This window comes from Botryllus schlosseri, chromosome 1 (genome assembly GCF_051294905.1).
Source record: "Botryllus schlosseri isolate E-star chromosome 1, Bs_hap1, whole genome shotgun sequence".
NCBI lineage: Eukaryota > Metazoa > Chordata > Ascidiacea > Stolidobranchia > Styelidae > Botryllus > Botryllus schlosseri.
This window is the reverse complement of record NC_137236.1, coordinates 4,701,958-4,728,612: the sequence shown is the minus strand read 5'-3', so window position 1 is coordinate 4,728,612 and position 26,655 is coordinate 4,701,958. Positions and strand designations below refer to the sequence as shown.

The 26,655-nt window shown below is 37.8% G+C and overlaps 4 protein-coding genes and 1 long non-coding RNA gene across 7 annotated transcripts in view; all 5 read left to right on the top strand.

Moving 5' to 3' along the window:
• LOC145436146 (serine/threonine-protein kinase PLK1-like) overlaps positions 1 to 26,655 on the top strand; it is a 992,061-nt gene that overhangs the window by 608,100 nt on the left and 357,306 nt on the right. The window lies entirely within an intron of this gene.
• Positions 3,812 to 8,334, top strand: LOC145437782 (uncharacterized). The gene has a single exon (XM_080315425.1). The coding sequence runs from the start codon at positions 5,455 to 5,457 to the stop codon at positions 8,161 to 8,163; it is 2,709 nt and encodes a 902-aa protein (XP_080171551.1). The 5' UTR covers positions 3,812 to 5,454; the 3' UTR covers positions 8,164 to 8,334.
• On the top strand, positions 9,869 to 13,355 carry LOC145447699 (serine/threonine-protein kinase PLK1-like). The gene is made up of 3 exons (XM_080325985.1): positions 9,869 to 10,099; positions 10,651 to 10,796; positions 12,769 to 13,355. Exons 1-3 carry the CDS (start codon positions 10,039 to 10,041, stop codon positions 12,784 to 12,786), a joined length of 225 nt encoding a protein of 74 aa, XP_080182111.1. The 5' UTR covers positions 9,869 to 10,038; the 3' UTR covers positions 12,787 to 13,355.
• LOC145443231 (serine/threonine-protein kinase PLK1-like) overlaps positions 15,430 to 26,655 on the top strand; it is a 430,606-nt gene continuing 419,380 nt past the window's right edge. Inside the window, exons 1-5 of one of the 2 annotated variants that reach the window (XM_080321307.1) lie at positions 16,025 to 16,370; positions 17,672 to 18,842; positions 19,279 to 19,456; positions 20,037 to 20,162; positions 20,398 to 20,548. In XM_080321307.1, the coding sequence (XP_080177433.1) occupies positions 20,416 to 20,548 (133 nt within the window). In that variant the 5' untranslated portion in view covers positions 16,025 to 16,370; positions 17,672 to 18,842; positions 19,279 to 19,456; positions 20,037 to 20,162; positions 20,398 to 20,415. Of the gene's footprint in view, positions 15,507 to 16,024; positions 16,371 to 17,671; positions 18,934 to 19,278; positions 19,457 to 20,036; positions 20,163 to 20,397; positions 20,549 to 26,655 lie in introns of those variants that run through there. The other variant, XM_080321250.1, reaches the window with a different exon arrangement.
• Positions 21,800 to 24,547, top strand: LOC145450745 (uncharacterized). Its single transcript, XR_013918584.1, has 3 exons — positions 21,800 to 21,818; positions 22,365 to 22,429; positions 24,286 to 24,547. It is a non-coding gene; the product is annotated as an uncharacterized LOC145450745 (long non-coding RNA).

The window sequence follows — 26,655 nt, the reverse complement described above, 5'->3', positions numbered from 1 at the left end:
TTTTAAGGTAACCTGACAATGCCTGAATGGCTGTAATCAAGAAGAAAAATTTATTTTTGAACAGCCCTATTGTGCAGTTTCAACATCCAGTAGCTTGTATTAGTCTGCTGCCAGCATGCTAATGAACGATAATGCATTTTGCAGATTAAATTGGTTTTGATTTCACGATAATATCTTAAAATGTGTAACTTGCTGTGAAAGAGATCTCCGAATTCAGTTGTGATGACTTTACTGGGAGGGAACTATACACAAAATGTCCATTTCTTGGAGAAGGTGGATTTGCTAAATGCTCTAAACTCACTGGAGTCGGAACAAAACAAGCTTTTGCTTGTTAAAATGCGCCAAAGGTGGGTCGTCTTCATTGACACTTTAGAACAGGCGTGGGCAATTATTTTCCTCCGCGGGCCAAATGAGAAGTAGAAAATACGTTGGCGGGCCAACTGAAAAATTAAAGCTATATTCCCCAGCGTATTTTGATTTTATTTCTAAATTACATTGTTAATAAATGCTGCTCAGTGAATGTGTTGATGTTAGGTAATGAAAAAGTGACGGTATATCTATTTGCTGCCATGATTCGAAACAATGTTAAACCAGATACATTTTTAAATCTCTATAAACCCCTATTCCTGTTTTTCTAAGACTCTCAAACAGTGTTTGTCAAACTTCTTTAAGCACGCCTCCATTTATGATAGTGAAAATTTGATGGCATGGAAGGTTATAGCTGTTGATGAGAGAATTCTGAAATATCAAAGTCTGAGAATACACAGGGCAGCAACCACAGGCCGAGATTAAATCGCGCGAAGCGCGAAAAAAAATCCGGTAAACTTCGTTTTCGCGCCCCCAGTTCAAGAACCACTGTACTGAAATGTATATCGATGGTACAAAGCTTATTGTCTTGGTCGCTGCATTCCAAACAATGTGCAGAGTAAATAGCCTTGATTGCTGACGCTACATGATATTCTTAACTGAATATTCAAGAGCCTGAAAAATGGTTGTTGCTCTCAACGCAATTTGCCTTCCAAGTACCGTAATTTTCCATGTATAATGCGCAAAATTTTACCGATGTTTTGACCTAAAATAGGGGGTGCGTACTATAATAAATGGGTACAGCAAGCCTTGAAAAAATCTCCCTCGATCAAAAACTTGAAATCACACCTTTCTTCATGTTTGTTTCCCATCGCGCATCATCTCTAGCCATCGTAACCCGTAATTCGTATTATAGAGTGTAACGCGCTGCCAAATAGACAAGCGCGTTGCCAATTAACAAAAAGCATGTTGCCAATTAACAAGAGTATTCTGCACAGTACGCGATCTCTTGCATACACAAGAGGCCATGTGCGCAAGATATCATCGTTTGCGTAATCAGTCGCATCCCCAACAGGATTGGTGCGCCCGACATAACCGTTGGCCTGAGCAATCGCATCTGTAATTGTAAAAGGCCTCTTGCGCAAAATGTCATGTGTCGCTGGCCTCGCAGGCTTTGGCTACTATCTTACTCTCATTTAGAGACAATGACGTTAATTGTATTATGATTAGCGGTGGTTATGTCATGATTGTTCGAGAGTGACATTGCAAAATAGAACATCGCGTACTAGAACACAACTATTTATGTACTGCGAATGCACGGTGTGTACTATACAGGGGTACAGGCTTTTTCCCAGAATTTACACGTCATTTTAAGGGTGCGTATTATACATGGGGACGCACTATATTCGGAAAATTACGGTATTAGTAATTTATATGTGTAGTCCGATATCAATTTTTTTTCAATCACATGAACCCCAGGGTCACGCTGAGCTAGTCTCGGGGGTACGCTGGCGTCAAGACATACACCAGACCCACACAGCAGAAGTCGCCCTTATTTGCAGTAAATCTTCATTAATATTTTTTTCTTTTTCTGTGAAAATCTTTTATTAATGGTTCTGTAATTTTCACATTGTTGTTTATGCACAGTTGATTTTGCGCTCTAGTCTTCTATAGTAATGCATCAGTTGGGTGATGAGATAAATTTTGGTTTTGTGGTTTGCCGAAGTCTTGCAGACTGTTGTATGTGTATGTGATAGCCAGGTTAGTTAGAAAATGTCAAGAAGCACTGCTATAAACAGTTATAGCTTTCAAAATACCTTGCCTTTTGATTTGATGATAAGTGGGTGGTGAAAGTTATTAATACTGACCAAGGAGTAGTGTCTTGAAAAGTTTGAAGAACTACTGTTCTAGAAGATATATATTTGGGATGCTGCCAACATTCCTGCTCGTATTACAGTGTTATATTATTTGGGCTGTGTATAGTAGACTGACTGCTGGGGTTGTCAAAAAATCCATTTTGTTTTCAAAATTTTACTTGCTAGTTGATGAAATGGCCCAGTATTTCAAAAGAAAGCTATTAAGGTAGAATATTATTGATTTTCGGCAACAATCAAAAATTTCATTGAAATTGTACTGGCTTCCACATGGAATTATTAGGTTGTCTACAAAAATATTAAACGATGCATATGCCTCAATTCCAACCCATAGAAGTAGTAGGGTACGAAATGTTGGATTATGAAAGATAATACTATTTCCAATTGGAAATTCCATCTTCAGTTGCAGAGTCAACTAAGCCTTATGAAACCAAAAAAATATTTGGGTCCCGTGATGCTAAATTTTTGGCGAGGTCCAAAGATGATCTGAAAGCGCTAGTGATAGGGCTGGGTAGTGGCCTAGTGTGCACCAGGATTTTAATGAGTTGATAAGGATAATAAAGGATGGTTTTTTCTAGTCTCAAAATCATATGATCCTTGCCACTAAGAGGTAACTTACCAACGAGAATTAGTTTTTATACTCTTTTTTCTGTGGAAGGATTGAAAACACGAATGGTTGTGAAAAATTGAATGAAATGGCTATGGTCTAAAATCACAGGTTGTTTTTATTGTGATGGAAAACTAGCATTATACACTCCGTGATCGCATAAACGGTACATGTCTGAACTTAACACATCTCTCTTATACTCATGTCGTCACAATGAAGGATACTCGAATACCCAACTTGACTTCGAAGCATAATACTCGATTCAGATCTACTGATTACTAATGGGGTGACTCATGTGGTCACTAAGTTAATTGGAATGAAACTTATTGAAATCGTATTGAATGGCCCGGGGAATTCAAAAAGTGATATGCATAGCTTTTCATTATATATGGTAAAATATGGTAAAATGCCATTCAAAATGAAATGATGCTTATAGAAAGGGAACCAATTTGGAAACTAGGATTTTCAGGCACTGTCCCCTCTTTGTAGTTTGAACTGTGTGTACTAAAATCATGTAGTTTAGTTCTGCTGTCAATTGTAGCCAGTGTCGGGATCCATGCACCACTTTTGGGTCCTTTTCTATTCACAACAATATGACCTTCATCAATAAGAATTTCCGGCGAACATGTTAAAATTTATTGTGTTTGTAATGGGTTTAGGGCAGACTTGGACAACTAGAAATTTTCAGCTTTTTTAAAGTTAGCTAGCTAGCTACACATTTTTCAAATTTCCAAATTAGATTAGACTTGGACTTACCGATACAGAATTCGTGAAAACTTTGTAGTTGAATCAATTTAACTTCATATCAAATCACAGCTCATTCTCATACTTATGGAAATATGTGTACAGCAAGCAACTCGATTCACACGATAACGTTCTCCTGAAGCATTTTCAATAGAACCAGGCGGCAGATAAGAAATAAAATGAGAGCCAGTGTAGGGATCAAGCCTCTATGTTCGAGTCACGAGTCACCTTGAGTCATTGCAAATATTGAGTCGAGTCAAGTCAGGTCAATCGATTTTCGAAGATGACTCGAGTCAATTCAAGTCACTCGTTTTTGGAGGTTACTCGAGTCAAATCAACTCACGACTCATGTCATGATTCAAGTCAAATTGAATTTTCGAACTATGAGTGATGATGTAAAGTCATTACATTTTGCTGAGTGTGTGAAAAACAGAATAATTGACCAAAATGACCATTCATCTTAAATCAAATAACAAATATATTGTAAACTATATATACAAAGAGGCATTGTATCGCTCACCAACACGCGGAACTGCTAAATAATACGAGAGTAACTGTATTGCCACATGCTATACAGTCTGTTATTATCAGCCAAAATAGAGGATCGAATACGAAGCCTCGAGATGTTGAAACAAATTGATATGGTACAATACACTACTCGGTTACATGTCCGTGAAAATTTAAAAGCATAAACTATATCCATTCTATTTAAATTGTACATGAAAGTTCGTAATGGTGAGCACTGCATCATGTAAGCACTTGATCGGTCTAAGAAACAGAGATGCATTCCTATTAGATCAGTGGTTCTCGACCTTTTTATCTTTGCGTACCCATTTCAGACCGCCACCGACCCTCGTCGACCCCTCATGCACATGCATCTTTGGTGGATTGATACCAGTGCCTTTACTGTCGGCAAATCAGTTCAATTAACTTTGAATGAATTTCAACCCGGAGCCTTCAAAACAAGACGGTGGCATTTATGGATTTCATAAGAAATCTCCAAAGATCAACGACAGGACTAAGCATGGTGATCCTGATCTTGAGAATTGGCTGCAAGTAGTTCGTGTGTAGAAAAATGCTCATAAAGTAGAGTTGTGTATAAATAATACCCTGAATGATGAATATCAAGCGACATCAACAATTATTATTGGTATTGTAATTAATCATGTTTCATAGAACTCCGTTGTCTACAGCTGCTCGTCTGCATCTTCACCATTTCAGACATGCCCGTGAAAAGTCAAGCATACTAGCATTAGACATGCATTCATTTTGATAAGTGAGGTTTGAGTCGCGAGATGATAATGCCACTCAGATTCGGGTAGTGGTCGTAAACGTTGAAGAACCACTGGTGTTTAACGTGACCAAGGCCATGGTGCCCACTCCGACTCCCAATCGCCTGGCCAAACTGGGCTGATGGTGTCACACTTGGTTCAAAACTGTTTTGAATCTAATATTCAGTCATCCCTGGGACTTATTGAAGACAGAGTAAATTAACAGTTTGGTAACTTCGACTTGAAATCTTTCGAACGATCAAGTTGAAAGCCTGAACGTCCCAAATGTTCTACCCGCAACCAATATCCGAAAGCGAATCTGAAATGTAATTGTGATCTACAAAGTTTGGGTGAAACATCTATAAGGAACTACACGTCTGAATTGTCAGGTTACCGATCATCACAATGCCTAATAAATCTACTAAACTAGTAATATTAAATCATAAGTTTGTTATTCTTGGATATTTTTATTCATCACACTGCTCCGTTTTTGCTAATTCTTTCTGTATTTCAGACTGAGTTGCCATAATATTAGAATTATAATACTATTTAATAGCGCATCCAAGCTATCGTTGGATCCTCGTTTTCAAGCAGAGAGCGTTTGATGTGGGATGCTTCAAGAAGTAAAGTAATATACAGATAATCCAGAATAATGACAAGGAAGATGTGCTCGATCTGTGGAAAGAGCTTCCATCGTAAGGACGGATTGAAAGCTCACTTGCGATTCCACCTTATAGATCGAAATACCGAATGTGAGATATGTGGAAAAACCTTTGCTGCAATCACTTTATTAAAAAAACATTTAATATCCCACACTTTTTTGAAAAATCATGAACGCAAGGGCATTGGCAAAGAGTATGGTCCGATCGGTCCCTTGAAAAGACATGCTGATACACGTACTGCTCACCTTGGAGTCGAAAATCACTTCCGTCAGATCTGTGGAAAATCGTTTGTGCGGGTTGGCGACCTCAAAACACATGGAACTATCCATACTGGAAGCAAAATCTATGCATGTCAGATCTGCGGAAGAACGTTTACCCAGCTTGGTCACTTGAAAACCCATGGAACTGTACATACTGGAGTCAAAAACTATGCATGTCAGATCTGCGGAAAAGCGTTTGCTCTGAACAGACACTTGAAAACACATGAGAATACACATACTGGAGTCAAAAACTATAAGTGTCAGATCTGCGGAAAAGCGTTTGCTCTGAACAGACACTTGAAAACACATGAGGATACACATACTGGAGTCAAAAACTATGCATGTCAGATCTGCGGAAAAGCGTTTGCTCTGACCGGACACCTGAAAAGACATGAGAATACACATACTGGAGTCAAAAACTATAAGTGTCAGATCTGTGGAAAAGCGTTTGCTCTGAACAGACACTTGAAAACACATGAGGATACACATACTGGAGTCAAAAACTATGAGTGTCAGATCTGTGGGAAAGCGTTTACCCAGCTTGATGTCTTAAAAAGAAATGGAAATACACATACTGGAGTAAAAAACTATGCATGTCAGATTTGCGGAAAAGCGTTTGCCCGGCTTTGTGACTTGAAAAGACATGGAAATACACATACTGGAGTCAAAAACTATGACTGTCAGATCTGTGGAAAAGCGTTGATTCAGCTCAGTAACTTGAAAACACATGGGAACACACATACTGGAGTCAAAAACTATGAGTGTCAGATCTGTGGGAAAGCATTTACCCAGCTTGATGTCTTGAAAACACATGGAAATACACATACTGGAGTAAAAAACTATGCATGTCAGATTTGCGGAAAAGCGTTTGCCCGGCTTTGTGACTTGAAAAGACATGGAAATACACATACTGGAGTCAAAAACTATGACTGTCAGATCTGTGGAAAAGCGTTTATTCAGCTCAGTAACTTGAAAACACATGGGAATACACATACTGGAGTCAAAAACTATGAGTGTCAGATCTGTGGGAAAGCGTTTACCCAGCTTGATGTCTTGAAAACACATGGAAATACACATACTGGAGTAAAAAACTATGCATGTCAGATTTGCGGAAAAGCGTTTGCCCGGCTTTGTGACTTGAAAAGTCATGGAAATACACATACTGGAGTCAAAAACTATGACTGTCAGATCTGTGGAAAAGCGTTTACCCGGCTTGGTAACTTGAAACAACATGAAAATACACATACTGGAGTCAAAAACTATCAGTGTCAGATCTGTGGGAAAGCGTTTACCCAGCTTGATGTCTTGAAAAGACATGGAAATACACATACTGGAGTAAAAAACTATGCATGTCAGATCTGCGGAAAAGCGTTTGCTCTGAACAGACACTTGAAAACACATGAGAATACACATACTGGAGTAAAAAACTATGCATGTCAGATTTGCGGAAAAGCGTTTGCCCGGCTTTGTGACTTGAAAAGACATGGAAATACACATACTGGAGTCAAAAACTATGACTGTCAGATCTGTGGAAAAGCGTTTATTCAGCTCAGTAACTTGAAAACACATGGGAATACACATACTGGAGTCAAAAACTATGAGTGTCAGATATGTGGGAAAGTGTTTACCCAGCTTGATGTCTTGAAAACACATGGAAATACACATACTGGAGTAAAAAACTATGCATGTCAGATTTGCGGAAAAGCGTTTGCCCGGCTTTGTGACTTGAAAAGACATGGAAATACACATACTGGAGTCAAAAACTATGACTGTCAGATCTGTGGAAAAGCGTTTATTCAGCTCAGTAACTTGAAAACACATGGGAATACACATACTGGAGTCAAAAACTATGAGTGTCAGATCTGTGGGAAAGCGTTTACCCAGCTTGATGTCTTGAAAACACATGGAAATACACATACTGGAGTAAAAAACTATGCATGTCAGATTTGCGGAAAAGCGTTTGCCCGGCTTTGTGACTTGAAAAGTCATGGAAATACACATACTGGAGTCAAAAACTATGACTGTCAGATCTGTGGAAAAGCGTTTACCCGGCTTGGTAACTTGAAACAACATGAAAATACACATACTGGAGTCAAAAACTATCAGTGTCAGATCTGTGGGAAAGCGTTTACCCAGCTTGATGTCTTGAAAAGACATGGAAATACACATACTGGAGTAAAAAACTATGCATGTCAGATTTGCGGAAAAACGTTTGCCCGGCTTTGTGACTTGAAAAGTCATGGGAATACACATACTGGAGTCAAAAACTATGACTGTCAGATCTGTGGAAAAGCGTTTATTCAGCTCAGTAACTTGAAAAGACATGGAAATACACATACTGGAGTCAAAAACTATGCATGTCAGATTTGTGGAAAAGCGTTTACCCGGCTTGGTAACTCGAAACAACATGAAAATACACATACTGTAGTCAGAAACTAAGCATGTCAGATTTGCGGAAAAGAGTTTACCCAGCTTGGTGACTTGACAAGACATGGAAATACACATAGGCTACAGTAGAATAGCGGAACGCATGTCTTTTTTTTCTCGTGATGATGATCCCGAACATGATGCAGTAACATTGACAGAAATAGCTTATACTAAAATATGCTGTTACTTGCCTACTCTATCATATCAATACGATTTAATATTCCGATCAAATCTGTGCGAGTACTCAACACTCAACACATACCGCAATTTTCCATGTATAATGCTCAAAATTCTACCAAATTTTTTGCCCTAAAATAGGGGGGTTGCGTATTATACATGGGTACAACAAGCCTTGAAAAAATCTACCTCGATAAAAAATTTCAAATCACCCCTTTCTTCATGTTTGTTTCAAATCGCGCATCACTTCCAGCCATCGTGCTTAGTACTTCGTATTATAGAGTGTAACGCGCTGCCAATTTGCGAGAAGCGTGTTGCTAGCAATGCCAATAATTGTGTTAAGATTAGCGACGGTTATGTCATGATTGTTCAACAGTGACATCGCATCACAGAACGACATCATATACTTAAAACAATTATTTATGTACTGCGAATACAAGGTGCGTACTATGCATGGGTGCAGGATATCCCTGAATTTACACGCCATTTTCAGGATGCATATTATACATGGGGGCGCACTATATTCGGAAAATTAAGGTATATCTTTGAATCACCTTTCCGGCTAAATAATTACTGTGCCGGGTGTGTAGAAATGGTGGTGAACTTGTATCTTCGTGTTACTAAGCCTCTTGTCCATATCCATTTATCTCTGCCACAATAAAATTTCTGTATACGTTGTTTTTCTCACCTAATTTTTTCAGTTTGAAAATGTTTCTCCCAGTTTCATATTTTGATTACGGCTTATGATTAGTGCCTGAAATTTGTTTCTCACTGCCTGAATCAGTTTCAATGAACATTTCTTTGTGGTAATTTGCGCTGGGTCTGTTGTTCAGAGACGTTTGATGTGGATATTCAAATCTTTGTATCACAGTGTGATGAGTACGGCAAGTTTTTGCAACTTTTTTTACAGCTTCCGGCAGCTTCCTAAATACTCCTAAGATATGTAGAATGCTGTTTTAAGCTGTTTGAAGGAATCTTATAGTGCAACTGTTTGCAAATTTGTCCATTTTTGTCATGCAACATTTTGCAACTTTTTCGATTATTCATAAAAGTATTTTTGGATTTGGTGATATACACGGCCATATTCGACTGAAACACCGTAAATCAGGACCGAAGTACGGGTATTTCGGGAGCTGGTACGGTAAATTGACATTTTTTAGACAACTGAGCAAAATGTGTTTTTTAGTGCAACTTTTGTCAAAAATAAATAAATGAATGCAACTTTCCGCGGATTTAACTGCAGCAAAAACTTGCCCTGGTGATGAGCTAATGCTATAGTTTATTTCACCTACATTTTAAGCTTCGTGTGCATTATCCTTTGTCATATTTTCTGGTAATTAGCAGTCTGTGCATATAGTTTACAATTTCGTTTCAAATTGTAATGTTGTGGTCATTCTGTAAATATGTGTTTCTTGCTGCCATCCATTTCATGCAATTTGTCGACATTTTCACTTTCTCATGAGATTTCAATTACCGTAGTTCATAATTAATCATGGAACTACAATAAGAAGCTCCTTATTTTATAAGAAGCTCCTTAGTTTTAAATCCACAAATCCTGATTTCCGAACATACTTGTAAAAATGTGACTTACAATCTGTGATTTTCCCATTAGAATGATGGAAATCGGCCCGTTTCAACGATCCTCTGTAAAGGAAGTGCTGGCGAGCAAGTATTTCAACGGCAACATTCCACTAAAACTGCCCATAACCGATGACGCCTAGGATTTCGGAAAGCCAACTACAGCAAAGGCGTCCTCTCCTGAGTTTCAACAGTGAGTTTTTTCGTAATTCTAGGCAAAACCGAGTTCCTGATTTATTGGATTCTGAATCGTATTACGTTTCTGGTCTCGCACTCGAGTCTCATCCAAACTAGAGCCCGACACGACAGATATCTTATTTTTGAGCCAATACCGATAAGTAGCACCTTAACCGATAACCTTGATATATTCGAGCTACTAGCTCAAGACATATTTCCAAACCTTCAGCACATTTATTTGAACCACTTTGCAGCCGTTGCTATACTTGAACATGAAATAAACGAGAAAGGATACATCTGAACGCATGTAAGCAAAGTCAGTCCGTAGCAATAGTACTTCTACCTTTTCAGAATACTCAATATGGATTTGCCCGCGGCTTCACCATTATTAGTAGTGATGACTCTGAGACAGCTGCAAGAACATCACACAACAAAAAACCGTTATCATGATTCACGACAAACGAAGACACGTATTTTCTAGTTGATCGGCAACTAAAATATTTTTACATACGTAATTAGAATTACTCACTTTTTAAATCCGCAACTAAATCTACTACCTAATTTCAGGAATTGCTTGTGAAGTAGCAAAAGACAAAATGTGTCGAGAGATCAGTCTCCATCGAACTCTGAATGACAATCGCGTCGTTGGATTTCACGGATTCTTCCAAGACATGGTTTTTGTCTACATCATTCTCGAGTTGTGTAAAAGAAGGGTAAAAGCATTTCCTCATTACAAATGTAATGTGCCTCTTACTGTGCCTGTCGAAAATGTATTAGATCTGTGATGTTCATTACTAACAGACTTGGATAACCAGATCATTATTATTCTATATTAGGCTGAATAGGGCGAGAAACTTGTCATGTAATTCCAATCAAATTAGTCAACTATTTCTATTTATACAGTTTGAAATAAGTCAAGATTGGGGAACAGTCAGTTAGTATTCTCGTTCTTATGATAATCAACTCCGATTTGAGCTGAACTTGATTTATTTTCCAACTAGGTAATTTTAATTCTAATCTAATTTGGAAAAATGTGTTTCATATAATTCAAACTCTAATCTAGTTTGGATCATGTGATCATTTTTTGTGACGCAACTGCGATCACTTGGCCTGTGCACAATAATTTGATGACTCAAATCTGAATCGAGTATCAATTCCAATAATTTGAGTCAAGCAGTAGGAAATGGTTGTTTCGAGCACTGACAACACTCCTCGCCAAAAATGGAAAAATTATGTTAACAATAAGCTGAACTGAACCAATTGGAATTATGCTTTCGATCATATTTCTCACTGTGAAAATCTGCAAACCTCGATTGGTCGTATCGCAGCATACAAAACATGTAGTACAAAGCTACTCACGTTGCTGAAAATGACATTTCTGTGAAGTCGGGACCAACCTAAAGCATTGTCCCATAGTACAATGAATAGCTATGGTCATAAAAATGCCAAATAATCTTTATAATGTGACTAGAACCGGTATTATGTTCTTTGTGGTGTTGCTGTGACGTTAACAATGAGTGGATCAAACTCATGACTCGATTCATATTCTAATCACTCAGGTACCCTACTTTAGCCAGCCCTATTTATTACACGTTCAGTATCCAAAAGCAAGTATTAAATGAAGTTTCCAGTTTGGAAGGTGCACCGGTCTGCAAAAACTTTTGTCAAGTTTGACCGTCCCTCAAACTTGCGCAACAAGAATTAGAACTGCTCACTTTACCTAATTCTCTACTAGAACCAACGACCATTGAAAATCCGCTACTAACTAACTTATACACGGCTCACTAATGATTATTTGGTTTAACTTACAAATGAGCTGAGAAATATTGGAGAATTGAGAATTGGCATCTCGAATTGACGGGGTTTCAAGTTTGAAACAAGAGTGGTTTCGACCCTCCAATACTCAGCCCGGCCTATGCCACTGTTTGGCGTGATCACTCTGAGCCAGGACTGCAATGACTCAAGTCATGACTCGATTCTAGTCCAAACCAAGTTGCGCTTATTTGGTGACTTGAGACTAGGACTGTCACTGTACCTTCAAAGAATAGAAAACTCACCACATGATTAGTATTTCGTATATCAGTCCTGATACATGAAAATTAGGGCCAGAAACTGTTGAACCAAGGAAAATACGATATTTTGGTTGTGAGCATTCTATATCACTCGAGGAGAGCTGCAAAAGTGGATTGGATAGGACTGATAACTGAACAATGAACATAATGACTTGGACTCGGACTCATGTTAAAACACTATGACTCGAATCTCTACTAGCTGACTTGGACTCGGTCTTGACTCGGTGGTGAATTGAAAATATCTCGACTTGACTCGAGATAAAACTATAAAAGTGAGATTGAGATTGACTTGTGACTCGGAACTTTGTGACTTGGTTACAATCCTATTTGAGCTAGAAAAGGCTGCAAAAACATCATGTACCAGAACACCGGTATCATGACGACATACGTTTTCTAGTTGTCGGCAGCTTCATTTTTTAAATGCACAACTTGAAGTAGAAACACTCGCCTTTCAAGATCTGTAGATGCAACTACAACAATTTGCTTTTACATTATTCAACTAAAACCAGAACTCCTCAAAATGGCAGTTGTGAGTGGACCACCAACTAACTACATTGGTAGTTTGTACAAGTTTGTATACCTGTGTCATCGAATATTGAATTTATATCTACAGATTGGAATCTATTCCTGAACGATATGGAGGTGATGATCAAAGATTTCATCTTGGCTACCAAAGTCGACTTTGACGGCCAAACAAAAAATACTTTTTGCCGCACCCTCAACTATATTGCCCGCAAGTTATCGGAAAGAGTGGGCACAGTTTCGATGTGGAGACCTGCTCGATGGGCTGTGTTTTGTGAGTATATAAGAACATCTATCTGGAAGTTTATTAAACGGGAATCGTGAGGGTCTCAGTGGTAGGACTGGGAAAATTCGAGCAACTGAGTGATTTGATTCTGGATCCAGTATTAGCATTAGAGTCGAGTGTTCGAGTATCACTCAATATGACGTCATAACAGTATGGAGGATGTGGGAAGTACGGTTAAGTACCTTTTACGCGACCACAAAAATATAATGCCATATTTGCAATTCTGCATCACATTGAAGATGATTTCGTATCTTTTCGACCACACCTATTTCATTCCACTTAGTGACAATGCTGTGGGTAGATCATGACCTCTCAGAGGCTGCCCATCAAATATGGCTCAATTCCAAACAGCCGAAGCCGCGGAAGAGCCGATTGACATTTTTAAATTTATACAAAAATTACATATTTTCAAATTTTACTGTTAATCCGATGAAATTGCCTGAAAGAGTGATGCATAACAATTCTCTCTCACTTCCAACCAGTAGTAGTGAAGTTATTGCTGGTTTGGATTCGCAAAAATAGCATTGATGGTGGGTAGGCTAATCCCAGAAAAATAGATGAAAAAATCAAATCACTTTGCTTCCACGGGTTGGAATCGCGTCAAATTTCTTTTGTATTGTTTTTGCAGATAGCTTAACAAATTAAAGGGATTGACAATAGAATTTACAAAAAAAAAATTTGTTTTAATAAAGACAAAAATTTTGATTGAATTCGGCTGATTGGAATTGAGCAAAATTTGTTGTGCAGCCTTTTTTAGGCAACCTAACAACTTGATCGGTGAATCCCCAGAATCTGAAGAAAAAAAGTTGTTTTTGAACAACCCTTGTGGACAGTGCTAACAAAACTATAATTTTTGTCGAGTGGCAAGGATCGTATCATTTCGGTGCTCGAAAACATCCTCAATCATTACTCGACTCAAATCATTGTGCCCAGCCTTAGCTACTGCATATTGCAGAGACTTTTAACGTTATTATCAGCAAGACTTGGCAAAATCCTGCATCCTGGTGATCGGGTTACGTGTTGGGTATCAAGCGTCAAACTAGGGTAATATTGTAGCCTGTAACCTGCCAACAAGTTGTGCAAATTCGAGTTCTTGCCTGGCTCCATGCTGAGTATAGACTTTCTTTTTATGAGGTCATAAAACCTACCAATCCACATTTTAACCTATTATGATTTTGCGAAGAAAATGCGAAGAAAATGCTTTTGCAAAGAAAACGAATTTTTGCATCCCTCGTCACAATTGCAGTGCTATTATTTCAAAGCTGTATCATCTTATTTCTTTACTTGACAGGTGCTACTAATATAGAGACACAGAAACATATGTGACAAGTAAGAAGCGGCCATCATATGCAGTAATCAATCATTGGACTTTCATATGGCAGAATTGGAACCTCAAATTGATGCATACAAATCCGACTTTGAATTTTGCTATAAATATAGGTTGGTATTTATGTAATCAGTAGCCTAATTGATTTCATTTTCAATCGACTTCCCTCTTACATGTAGGCCTACTTGTACGGATCAGAGATTTTATACCATTCATGACTTTCACAACTGAAGAATATCATACATTCTCTGTGCAACTCAAGTTTGTCAACTGACATTGACGGAAATCTGTCCGATATCTTGAAATCCATGTCATTTTCAAATTCATGTCAAGTTATAGAGATATCATAGATCCAAATTTCGGCTCTTGCTCGTATGTGACGTTGCCGAAAAGATTGTTGGCACTTGGGCTGTGCGGAATGAATTGGGTGGGTGCTTAAAACCGAATCGCGCATTATTTTTCTTGATTCCAGTGGAATAATGAGAAACGATCCGTTCCATCACTGAAATCACGCGTTCCCTATTATTCATAGTTGATTGATCAACGAAAATGATTGCTTCGATACTCGTGTGCACTGTGCAAAGCTGGAAACCTCAATTGGTCGTATCCCAACATACTTTACATGTGGCACAAGCATGACGCATATATTACTGGAAATCACATACCGGTGAAGTCGTGATCAACCCACAGCATTGTCGAAGAGTGCAATGAAATAGGTATGTTCAAAGGATACAAAATCGTCTCTAATGTGATGTAGGACTAGCATTATATTGGTTGTAGTTACCTATTTGAACTTTCCTCATCATCAACACGGGTATGGCATCATAATAAGCGCTTATCGAACACTCGACTCGAAGCCTACTAGTTCACTTTCAAATCACCCAGGTACTCGATTTTAACTGCCCTACGTGTAACAAGTCGGATATCAAAATGGCAGCATGAAATAAAATTTTAAATTACGAAGGTTTATCGGTTCAAAAAATTTGTTGTCAAATTTTACAGGCCCGCCAAGTCAAAGAGGTTGAGAACCACTGATTTAGATGTTCCCAACAGATAGTTTTATTGTTTTCATCCAATCAATCCGATTACCTTTAATATATGCTTTCCGTCGCTGATGGAAGTTTACGAAGAAGTCAGTGACTCGTTATTGCATGCCACAGATTCTGATTGGCGTCGTTAGCTTCACGATTGTAAGATCATTCACAGAGGTATCAAGGTAATAATTGTAGTGTAATTGTTTAATAATAAAGCTTATAACCGGATGCCTGTAATCTAATTCTAATCTAATTCGTCCAAATTTTTTTATGTTATTATTAATCTAATTTCTGGTTTTTCTGAACTTTTTGCAGGAGAACTGTATCTTGCAAAACCAACCAAGCTCGATGTACAATAGACATAAGCGATTCTTGTGCTTATATGAACTGAACTTCATTCGATGTCCAAGTTTTGTCAATTCAGGATTTCAGGAATTGTAATTGTAATTCTAATCTAATTTTGAAAAATCTGTGTAGCTATCATTCTACTCTACTTCGAAGTAAAACTGTTTCAACTCAAATTGAAATCTAATTCGTAAAAAATTGTATAGCTATCATTGTACTATCTTGATCTGGAAAAAGCTGTGTAGCTATAATTCTAATTCTACTCTAATATGGATAAAATAAACTTGGCAGCTGTGATTCCAATCGTAATCTAATTTGGGAAAGGTGAAAAATTTTTCAGTTTATCAAGTCAAAATTAGGTTTATCCTGATACTTGAACCTCTTCCTATCGAACTACGGGAATAGTTTACTATTTCAAATTCAAATTTTGATTGATATTATGGTTTTAAATCCACAAATCTTGATTCCCAAACAAGCTCATAAAAATATGATACTTAATCTGTGATTTTGTTAATATTTGTGATTTGTCGCTAGAATGTTGGCATGCGACCGCTTTCAACGACCCTCTGTAAAGAAAGTGCTGGAGAGCGAGTATTTCAACGGCTACATTCCACAGAAACTGCCCACAACCTGCTTGTCCATGGCGCCCAGGTTCTCGGAAAGCCAACTACAGCGAAGGCGACCTCTATATAGTTTGAACAGTGAGATTTTTTACTAGCTCTTAGCAAATTAGAGTTCGTGTTTGATTCCATTCTGAATCGAGTTTTACGTTTCGAGTCGTGTACTCGAGTCTCATTCATCGTAACTAGAGCCCGACCGATATCAGATTTTTGAACCAATACCGATAAGTAGCACTTTCACCTACAACCCCGGTCTATTTGGCCGATATTGAAACAATATGGCAACTAGCGTAAGGCACATTTCCAAACCTTCAGAACATTGATTTGAACTTTAGAGCCGTTGCTAGACTTGGACATGAAATATACTATAAAGACTGCATATGTACACTTGTATGCAGAACCAGTCAGCAACAATAGTAGCCTACTTCATTTTTTTCAGAATACTCAAGTAGGTTTTGCCGTATACTTGCACTAATACTCAAGTCACTCAATATTTTAGACGACTTGTGTACCTCCTATGTAGCAGTTCAGTTTTTCGGCAAAACCAGTTCTAGAATATTTGCTTTAATAACGTACCTACTTTGAAATCGCTACTTCTGCGTATGCTCGAGTAGACATTTACAATGTTACTTCTACTTCCATACTCGAGTACCAACGTGACCACTTGTAAGTTATGAGAAATAGATAGATAATATTCCCGATGTTGCAATCGCAAATAATAGTTTTCCCTGCTACCATGTCGTGACGTCACAAATATTGCCGATATTTTCACCTCTCATGGCTGATATAATTCAAACTCTAATAGAGACTCAATATTATTAGTCAAACGATGTCATCGGTCGGGCTATCATTATACCTTTTAAAAATAAACCATCTACTGACATTGATGAAGTGGTAATATCTTCTGATTCTACAATATATCTCTAGTCCTAGTTCTAAACACATTCTGCAGGGCCGCATATGGAACTGATGAAGTATAATGATCCTTTTTGATCAGTTTTAGTAACTCAATTCTTCTCAAGTCCGGGTGAAAGCGTAGTAAACATCCCTAATTAACTAACTAATAGGCCCAACTGATTATACGGAATACTGAATTTTATATGAGCTAATGAATATTGGAGATAGAATCGGCATTTCAATATGACATGTTTTCGGGTTTAAAATCAGTCGGGTTTGATTGTAAAACCACCCCGGTGCTACTTCTTTCATAGTGGCGATGACTCTGAGCTGGCTGCAAGAACACCGGTATCATGACTCACACCAAATGTTGACATTCGTTTTCTAGTTGATCGACAACCAAAGTTCTATTGAATGAATGAATAGAACTAGAACTACTCTTCAAAATTCGCAACTAACACTAGTACCCGGTATCTGAATTATAGGCAAATGCTCGCGTATGATCACCAGAAAGACAATATATCTCAAGAGATCATCAATATCGCAGTTTGAATCACAAGCATGTCGTTGGATTTTACAGATTCTTTCAAGACAAGGTTTCTCGAGTTGTCCAAAAGAAGGGTAAAAGCATTTCATTGTTACAACTGTAATGTCTCTCAAACTGTGGAGCTCGCAATTGCATCAGCTCTATAAGGTTCATTTCTGGCAGACTTTGACAACTAATTGATAAGTTTACCGATTTTTGGTGTATTTCTTTTGCAAATTTAGTAATTCTAGTCTGATTTGTGAAAAAGGATGTAGCTGTAATTCTAATTTTGAGCACATTTGAGAAAAAACGGTAGTTATCATTCTAATCTTTTGGAAAAATATCCAGCCGAGCACTCGGATCTGAATCGAGTATCAATTCTAATGATTTGAGTCAAGGTGTGAGCCATGAATTTTGTTCGAGTACTGGAATGATAAGCTCTCTGATACAATAGTCAAAATGATTACTAATAAACGTAGCAGAGAGTTAATTTACCAACGAGAATTAGCGTGGAAGGCTGTAAACCTGAATCGGACGTACGCAGCATAGCTATACACAGGTTTCTGAAAAATCACATATTTGTGAAGTCCTGGTCAACTCAGCACATTGTCAAAGAGTGCGGTCCATCAAATGTCAAATAATCTTCAGTGTGATGCAAAACAGGGATTGCACTCTTTGTGGTTGCATGAAAGGTGCATATTTGAACTTAATACATCATTCACGCTGTTATTATAACACAATGAGTTTTACTAATATACTCGACGTGACTCGAAGCTTAATACTCGGTTCAGTTTCAAATCAGTCAGGTATTCGATTTTGCACAGCCCTACGTATAACAAGTCAAATATCAAAATAGCAGCGTGATATGAAGTTTCTAACTATGAAGGTTCACTGATCTGTAAAATTTGTAGATTAATTTTTACCTGCCCCGAGCTCAAAACGATTGAGAACAACTGATTTTTATGTACCCAACATATACTGCTAATAATTTCATTCTATCAATCCCGTTAGATTTGATTTTCATTGACAGTGGTCGATGGGCATTGATAAATAAAGACGCGTCATGACTGAAGCCGAGACTCGCTCTTGCATGCAACAGATTCTGCTTGGAGTCGTTTACCTTCACGATTGTAAGATTATTCACACGGCTATCAAGGTAGCATTGTTTGCGGTGGTTACAGACAGTGCAAACTGTTGGATTTTTTACATGTGCAACTACAACTAGAACTAAGGTATTCAGTTTTCAAAACTCGTAACTAAAACTATAACCAACGACCGTTGAAAATCTGCAACTAACTAACTAAACTGTAGCTAAGCAAATAACTGGTAATTTAATTTTTGAATTACAAGTGAGCTAAGAAATATTGGAGATATTGGCGACTACATTTTTAGTCAAATGCACAACTTGAGCTAGAACTGCTCTCTTTTAAAATACACAAATATACAACTAAAACTAGAACTACTCAAGAAAGCAGCAGTTACCGTAGTTCGCCATCATTTAACTGGATTGGTAGTTTGTGAAACTTGATATACTTGTGTAACTTGATGTAAAATTTTAACTGACAGCTGGAGAACCTCTTCCTGAACAATATGGAAAAGTTTGAAGATTTCAGTTGAGATACCAAGGTCGACTGTGAAAGCCACACAATGAATACTCTTTGCTGCACTCCCGACTATATCGACGACCCGGAAGTTCTCGGCAAGGATGGACACAGTTGCGAAGTGGACACCTTGGTTGTGTTTTGTGAGTATGATGCACCAATAGCATTATTGATTAGGGATTTTTATAAAAATAGGTCGCAAGGGTCTTAAATCTAATTCTGGGCTAAATCGAGTACCTGACTGATTTTAGCCTGATCCGAGTACTAGGCTACAGGTTGAGTATTTGACTATCACCTATTGTGACGGCATGACGTTATGGAAATTGTGGATACTTCAAATATGCGACCACAAATAATGTAATGCCATTTCTACATCACATAAAATAATTTTGTATCGTTTCAATCATTGCTATTTCATTGTATTATGTGACATTGCTGTGACTTGATCGCGACTTGATATATATGTCATTTCCACTAACCCTGTACCTTTATACTACATATGTCTTAAGCTGCGATACGGTCAATCGAGGTTTACAGCCTTACACGTTATAAAATGGCGGCAAAATCATAATTCTGGTTCATAAAATTAACTGATTGTGGCAAGTAGCCTTTCATTTCAGAACTGGAAATAATCATCTCTTACTTTTCGACGCGAATCATTGTGCCAGCATTAGCAACAAACATCCGACTTGATAAGTTGATGCATGTTTTTCTTTATCGTAGGTATATGCATTGTTGGTCGGTGAGCTACCGCTTGAATGCCAGACGTTGCAGGAAACTTTCATTAGGAGAAGAATGAATAGACGATTCTACAAAATAATCCCCACCAGCTTGTGATCATATCAAAAGGTATGTTATAACTCTTTTGCCTTTTTTCTAATGTGCTCCACAGTATTGGGATGACCGCGTCAACTTTGTCAAGTGTCTTGACTCAACTCGAGTCCCATTCAAAAATCGAGTAACTTGACTTGCTTCGAAAAATGGAGCACCTTGAATCGATTTAAAATATGCAATGACTCGATATGACTTGTGACTTGAACATAGTGACTCGTTTCCAACACTTGACCTACCATGATTTTCACAGATTGTTGTCGATTGACCCATGAGAATGAACTACCGTGGATCACGCACTTTCAAATGCGTCTTTCAAGGCGACATTCCACAAGAACTGCCGACCACCTGCTTGGCTATCACGCCTAGAATATCGGAGAGTCAACTGGAGCCAAGTTTCAAAAGTGAGATTTTTACAAGTCTTTAATATGGTTATGGATGGTCAAAATCGAGTGTTAGCATCTTGAGTATCATTTTAGCACTGGAGAGAATCATTTCTAACTTGTCGATCGGAATCATTGGAATAAATACTTGATTCAAATTAGACTGCTTGAACCATTGTGCGCAGCCTTAGTTACGATGAGAGCACGACCAATATTGGATCTTTGAGCCAAACCGGGGTCATAAGGACGCGAGTCATGACTCGACTCAAGTCATCGCCCATGACTTAACGAAGTCGTAAAACTTACGGCAAATCGAGCCAGAAAGTGTCTTTTATGTTTGAATAAGCCAATTGAGAGTAGATGTGGTCAAAGTAGACATCACTGGTACTCAAGTAGAAGTAACGACGTAAATTTACACTCCAGTAAAACTAAAAGTTGCGATTATCAAGTACGTAAAAAGGTCAATGTACCAGGTCTAGTTTTGGATTGAGAACCGAAAATTGTGGTGGAGAAATGACAGTTCTCTACTATCATAACCACTTGAGTAAGTATTGCAAGTAGACAAAACCTACTTGAGTACTTTGACAAAGTAAAATCACTTCTTTACAGAGCATATCTGGTTGAGAGTGAGATAAACGAGGGTATTTAGAATCCTAGGAGCTGAACATGACTAGGGTTGGAACTCGAGTCTCAACACTCTGACTTGGACTTGACTTGTTTGGTAAATGAATATGATTGGAGTAATTACCATAGAAAAAAGATTGACTCGTGACTCAGAATCTTTGTTGAAACCCTATCCGATACCGATAAGACCGGTAACTAGCACCTTCACCAATAAATCTGATATTCAGAAGATATGACATGTAACGAAAGTCGCATTTTCAAAAGTACAGAGCATTTAATTGAACAGATTTACAGCTCTTGTTATGTTTGGATTTGAAATAAACTAGAAAAGCCGAACCTGCACACTTGAATGTAGGGATGTGTCTTTTACACCACAGTATAAAGTAGCCTTCGACTTTTTATTAGGTCTTATAGATGAAAAACTTACCAATCCAAAGTTTATCCTGTTATCTGTTTGCAAAGTAAAAGAAATTGTCCACCCCTTATCGTAAAGGCAAGTGCTATTATCAAATAGTTGTATCAGCTTATTGTTTTACATGACAGTTGCCGCGAATACAGAGATACAGAAACCTTTTGGTGACAAGCAAGAGGCGATCTACATAAAGAGTTACAAATCACCAGAAGTGTCAACTCAAAAAATTGATCGATAAGTCTGCTATATATATGGGTGTGTATTTATTTTCTTTTAACCACTACTTGACTTTATTTTGAATAGACTTCCCCTGTGAAATGTAAGCTACTTCTACGAATCAGAGCTTTCATATATTAAAATCCTAATCTGGTAATGGCTGAGGCTCAAATCAATTTATGAGTGTCGCGACAACATAAGAATATCAAAAATTCTTCAAGCAAATTCAATTTGTAAAATGATATCGATGTATAGTTTACCAATGTGTCGAAATTCAAATTGGTGCTAATCCTAAATTCAAAAAGTAATGGTACAAATCAAAGCTATTAGGATTTCCATCTATATATATCGAGTTCAACATGTATCAAGGAATGGTGCATAGAATATTCCTGTGTACAAATTTGACTCAAATCAAAAAGGGTTGTTGAAATCCACAGGGATTAAGAACTCCGTATGCATATCCAGTCAAGCAGTTATCATAGATCCAAATTACAACTCTAGCCAGTATATGACACGACCAAAAAAATGGTTAGCATTAGCTATATATTGAATTTCTGTAAATCAAAACTGAGTTTGATTCAACAGATGAGGCAGAATATCTTGCAGCCTGTGCATTGGATTGGTGGATGTGACAGATGAAGCTGGATTCGGTAAGGCTATTTTTGTATCGTCACTGTCTGTCTATACCGTCTGGATAAAAGGAGCTCACTGACAAAAGGAGCTTACAATCTATTTCAATCGCACATCGGTGGTCAAAACAGTCCGCATGACTACTCCAATAGAAGTAGCGCCATAAATTTACACTCCATTGCAAGCCAAAGTTGCAATTTCCAGGACATGTCAAAGCTATGTCATGCAGAGATAGAATGTAGACAAAGTAGTCGGTAATGCTACTCAAGAAAAAGTAACATCAATCCAAGTACTACTCAATTACAAGTAAATGTATCGATTCAAAGACAGATCAATACTCATTCATGTGGAGATAGAATGTAGACAAAGTAGTCAGCAATGCTACTTGAATAGAACTATCCTAGTAAATTATTTCTATTTAATTACTGCATGAGCGATTTCAACGACGAGGGAAAATTACTTCTCATAGCATTAAGGGGTAGTGAATGTAGTTATATTTGCTATGCTAGCACAAGTAGATGTAACACCGTAAATTTCAACCTAATTACAAGTAAAAGAAGCGATTTCTGCTATTGAATTACTGTGAGATGTTAAATACTTGTCCGCACATCAGACTTTGAAAACCAGATAATTCTAGTTGTCTAATTAGACTAATTTAATCAAAATTTTTATATTGTTCCAGTCAAGTTTTTCAATTTTAGTTCGAATCTGATTTCTGGTTTTCCTGAAAATGCTACAGGAAAACTCTAACGTGTGTAACGAACCAAACTCAATGTACAAACTACTTCTAAATCATTAGGCAAATACTTAAGATTTTCTAGCTGCTAAACTCTGGTGGTGGCAATCTTGTACAGACTAATACACGCTAATACTCAACGTGAACTGAAAACTAGGAATTGTGTCAATGTGGAAGCGCTTCCATATTATATGGTATGATTCTGTCTTGTGTAATATATCTTGGCGTTTCGCTGCTCAAGGATGTATGTAAGCATTTCAATATTGTCCCGAATAAAGCAGGACTTGGGATATCTGTAATAAATTCATTAATTCAAATCCAAATTTAATATTGTCATTGCTATAGCAGGTCTTCCAATAGCTGCAAAATGAGGTTTTATTCAAATTTCAGGTTGCAAACTATGTGACGACAGCAACGACGTACTTTTCAACAGTAGCACGCTGATACTTCTATAAGCAGGCAATGTGCAAGTGGAACACATTGACAGAGACATGACAGAGTTTTACTACACAGTGCCCGAGCACGCAAGCCGAGTAAGAAACCTTGCTCAAATATTTCTGCAACTACATGTGCGAGCATTTGATCAAAGTTGGTGGAATCATTTTATTGTACTTGAATTGAAAATTTATGAAATGGCTTGACTAAAGTGTTACCTGGCATGAAAATTGATCAAACGACTTGCTTGGACTCGACTCAAGTCTACATTTGTGTGACTTGACCTGAAAAATTTATGAAATGGCTCTACTAATATCTAGACTTCTACTCGAGTAGGATCACTGACTACCTCAGCCACATATCTTCACTTCAAGTAGTCTGTGTCGTTGAAATAGTTACTTCGACTTGCAGTTGATTAGAAATTTATGAGGTTACTTCATCTGTAACATCACTGACTGCTCAACTCACCTCCTATTTCCAATTCTAATTGACTGTCAATTTACGTTGTTATTTATACTTGCATAGCTACACTGACTAATTTGATGACCTCATCCTACCAAGCTGTAACTCGGTATAAATATGTGGCATTACTTCTACTTTCACTTTCTGCTTTTACTTGAAGTTGATTGGAAATCTACAATATCACTTACAATGGGACCTAGTTTGAGCACATCTGCTACTGTTAAGTATGTTTTCATCATCCAGGACCACACCAAAGTGATTCTGTATCCTATGTTGCGATCCTGTGATTTACATCGACCGAGAGCGTCACTTCACAACCTACAAATTCAAACTGCTACAAAAATACGAATGCAATCTTGCGAAGATTCATGTTTGAAGATGTGAAGAGGATTCGAGCAACGCTGAATACGACGAGCAGTATATTTCTATTCGCAAATTGCATCGCTCTAAGCTTTGCAGCTGACTCTTTCTGAGCTTAAAGTTAACCAATGACTGCATAATATGAATGTATGAGTCTAGACCGAATGAATATTATGTGATTGACTTTGTATAAAATGACTGCGGATCGTTGTGTGTGAATAAATCCAGTGTAGCTTTGTCAGGAAAACCTTTCTTCTGTAAAGTGAGTTGATATTATTTATCATAATAGATCATGTGTCGAATTGAATATTGCAGTATTCGGTGTCACAGGTAAGGTCAAAAGTAGTCTGACCTTGCTAGCAGTGTTGGGACTAAGTCACTTCCTTCGAGTCATGAGTCATTGCAGATTTTGACTCGAGTCAAGTCAATCAATTTTCGGAAGTGACTCGAGTCAAGTCACTCGAATTTCGGAGGTGACCCAAGTCAAGTCACAATTCAAAGTAGTCTTTTTGAAGTATGAGGCATGATTACGTCATTGCATTTTGCTAGCTGTTGAAACACGGATTGGGTGGTCATTGATTCTGAACCAATTGCGAAGATAGAGTTAAATATACACGCAATGAGGCGATGTATCGCTGACATATACGTAGAACTGCTAAACTACGTAAGTAATTACACAGCCTCAGTTTATAGTTACCAGCGAAAATAGAGAATAGAGAAACGAATTGATATGATACAATTCGAGCCTACGCTAATGGATGAGAACTGTATTAACTACATTTCATTTCAATAAAACATGAGGTTTGGTTAGGGAAAGAACAGAAATAGACATTGAATTACTATTACTACTAAATTACTATTTAATTACTTTACTGTACTAGTTTACGACAACGTAATCTGTAAAATTCGATCACTTCGTTTGTGTTCAATTTATTTGTGAGAGAACAATGGACGTTCAGTAAAGCGCACGATCACTGGAAGATTGGTCGCTCTCACGGGTTACACCATCATTTAGCGAATAATCCGACCATATGCAAGATACAGGGATTTTTATCGACACCGATTACTTGATGACTTGAAATTGACTCGTGAATTTGGCTCCGAGTCAATCCACATTTTTGATACGCCGAGTCAAGTCAAGTCATTTTAGCAAAGTGATTCGAGTCAAGTCAAGTCATACGAAAAAGGTGACTCGAGTCAAGTCATGACTCGAGTCGTCCCAGCGAGGCTTGCTACTTGATTTGAAGTGGAATTCAGGAGGTAAATCTTCACTGAATTACGGGTGGAATTAGCGATGTTAAATACATCTTGAAACTTGCAACAGAGACATATATCGAAAGACCCCAAAAGTGCTGAAGTTTCAAAAACCGAAGATGTTTGATCAGGATCGGAACAGCGACTCAACTTAAAACTACGCTCTACTTTTCATAATACGAAGTGTGTCAAGTAAGTAGTGTTACTGTAAAATACATGTGTGGTGAGATAGCGCAGTGGTATAATCCACGGCTGCAGCATGAAAAGGTGCTGCTTCGAATCCGACCGAGGTCGACTTCAGAATTCTAAAGCGTAAGTGGTGTCTTACAAAAAGCCTAGAAGTGGACCGTGCTATAAGTTGGCAGCTACGGAAAAAACATGAATAACACCTTGGTGTAAATGACCATAGCTGTTGACAGACATCATGAATAACACAAAAACACAAGAGTGGAAGTCGTAATAACACAGCCACTTGAGTAAATAGCGTAAGTGCTCGCGAGGCCTACGCGATGCCAGCAATGAAAAGGTGGAAGTTTGCTAATTAGTTACTGACCAACTATGAAGGATGGCTGTTGGTTAAAGATTGAGGCAGTCTTCCCCATACACATATGCTGACTATCACTGTTTCATTGTGCTCGATAACTGCCACGTATATTTCCTGTATTTTATAATAACTTTATCGTTGAGTATGAGCGGAGGTTCATTTCGTACACCTATGTGAGGTCAATCCACGTATACGTATGCGTTGCCAATTGTAAATGACCTATCAAATATTGAACGAAAATTTTTTATTCGTTTATTTTATATAATAAATGGAAACTTTCTTCTCCTGTAGCAATGCGGCTACTGGTTGGAATTGAACCAAATTTGGTGTGTAGGCTTAAATTAGGTAACATAACAATTTTATCAAGTAGCCAGTACGATTTGAGAAGAAAAGTCATTTGCGAACACCCCTATTGTAAGCACTAGGGCGGAGTGAAAAAAAGAAAAATTTGGATT

Bases quoted from the DNA above. Each gene is read 5' to 3' on its own strand.
- LOC145437782 (XM_080315425.1), top strand. From the start codon at position 5,455: ATGACAAGGAAGATGTGCTCGATCTGTGGAAAGAGCTTCCATCGTAAG.
- LOC145447699 (XM_080325985.1), top strand. From the start codon at position 10,039: ATGACGCCTAGGATTTCGGAAAGCCAACTACAGCAAAGGCGTCCTCTC. The intron at 10,100-10,650 runs GTGAGTTTTTTC...ACCTAATTTCAG, and splicing joins TCCTCTCCTGAGTTTCAACA to GAATTGCTTGTGAAGTAGCA.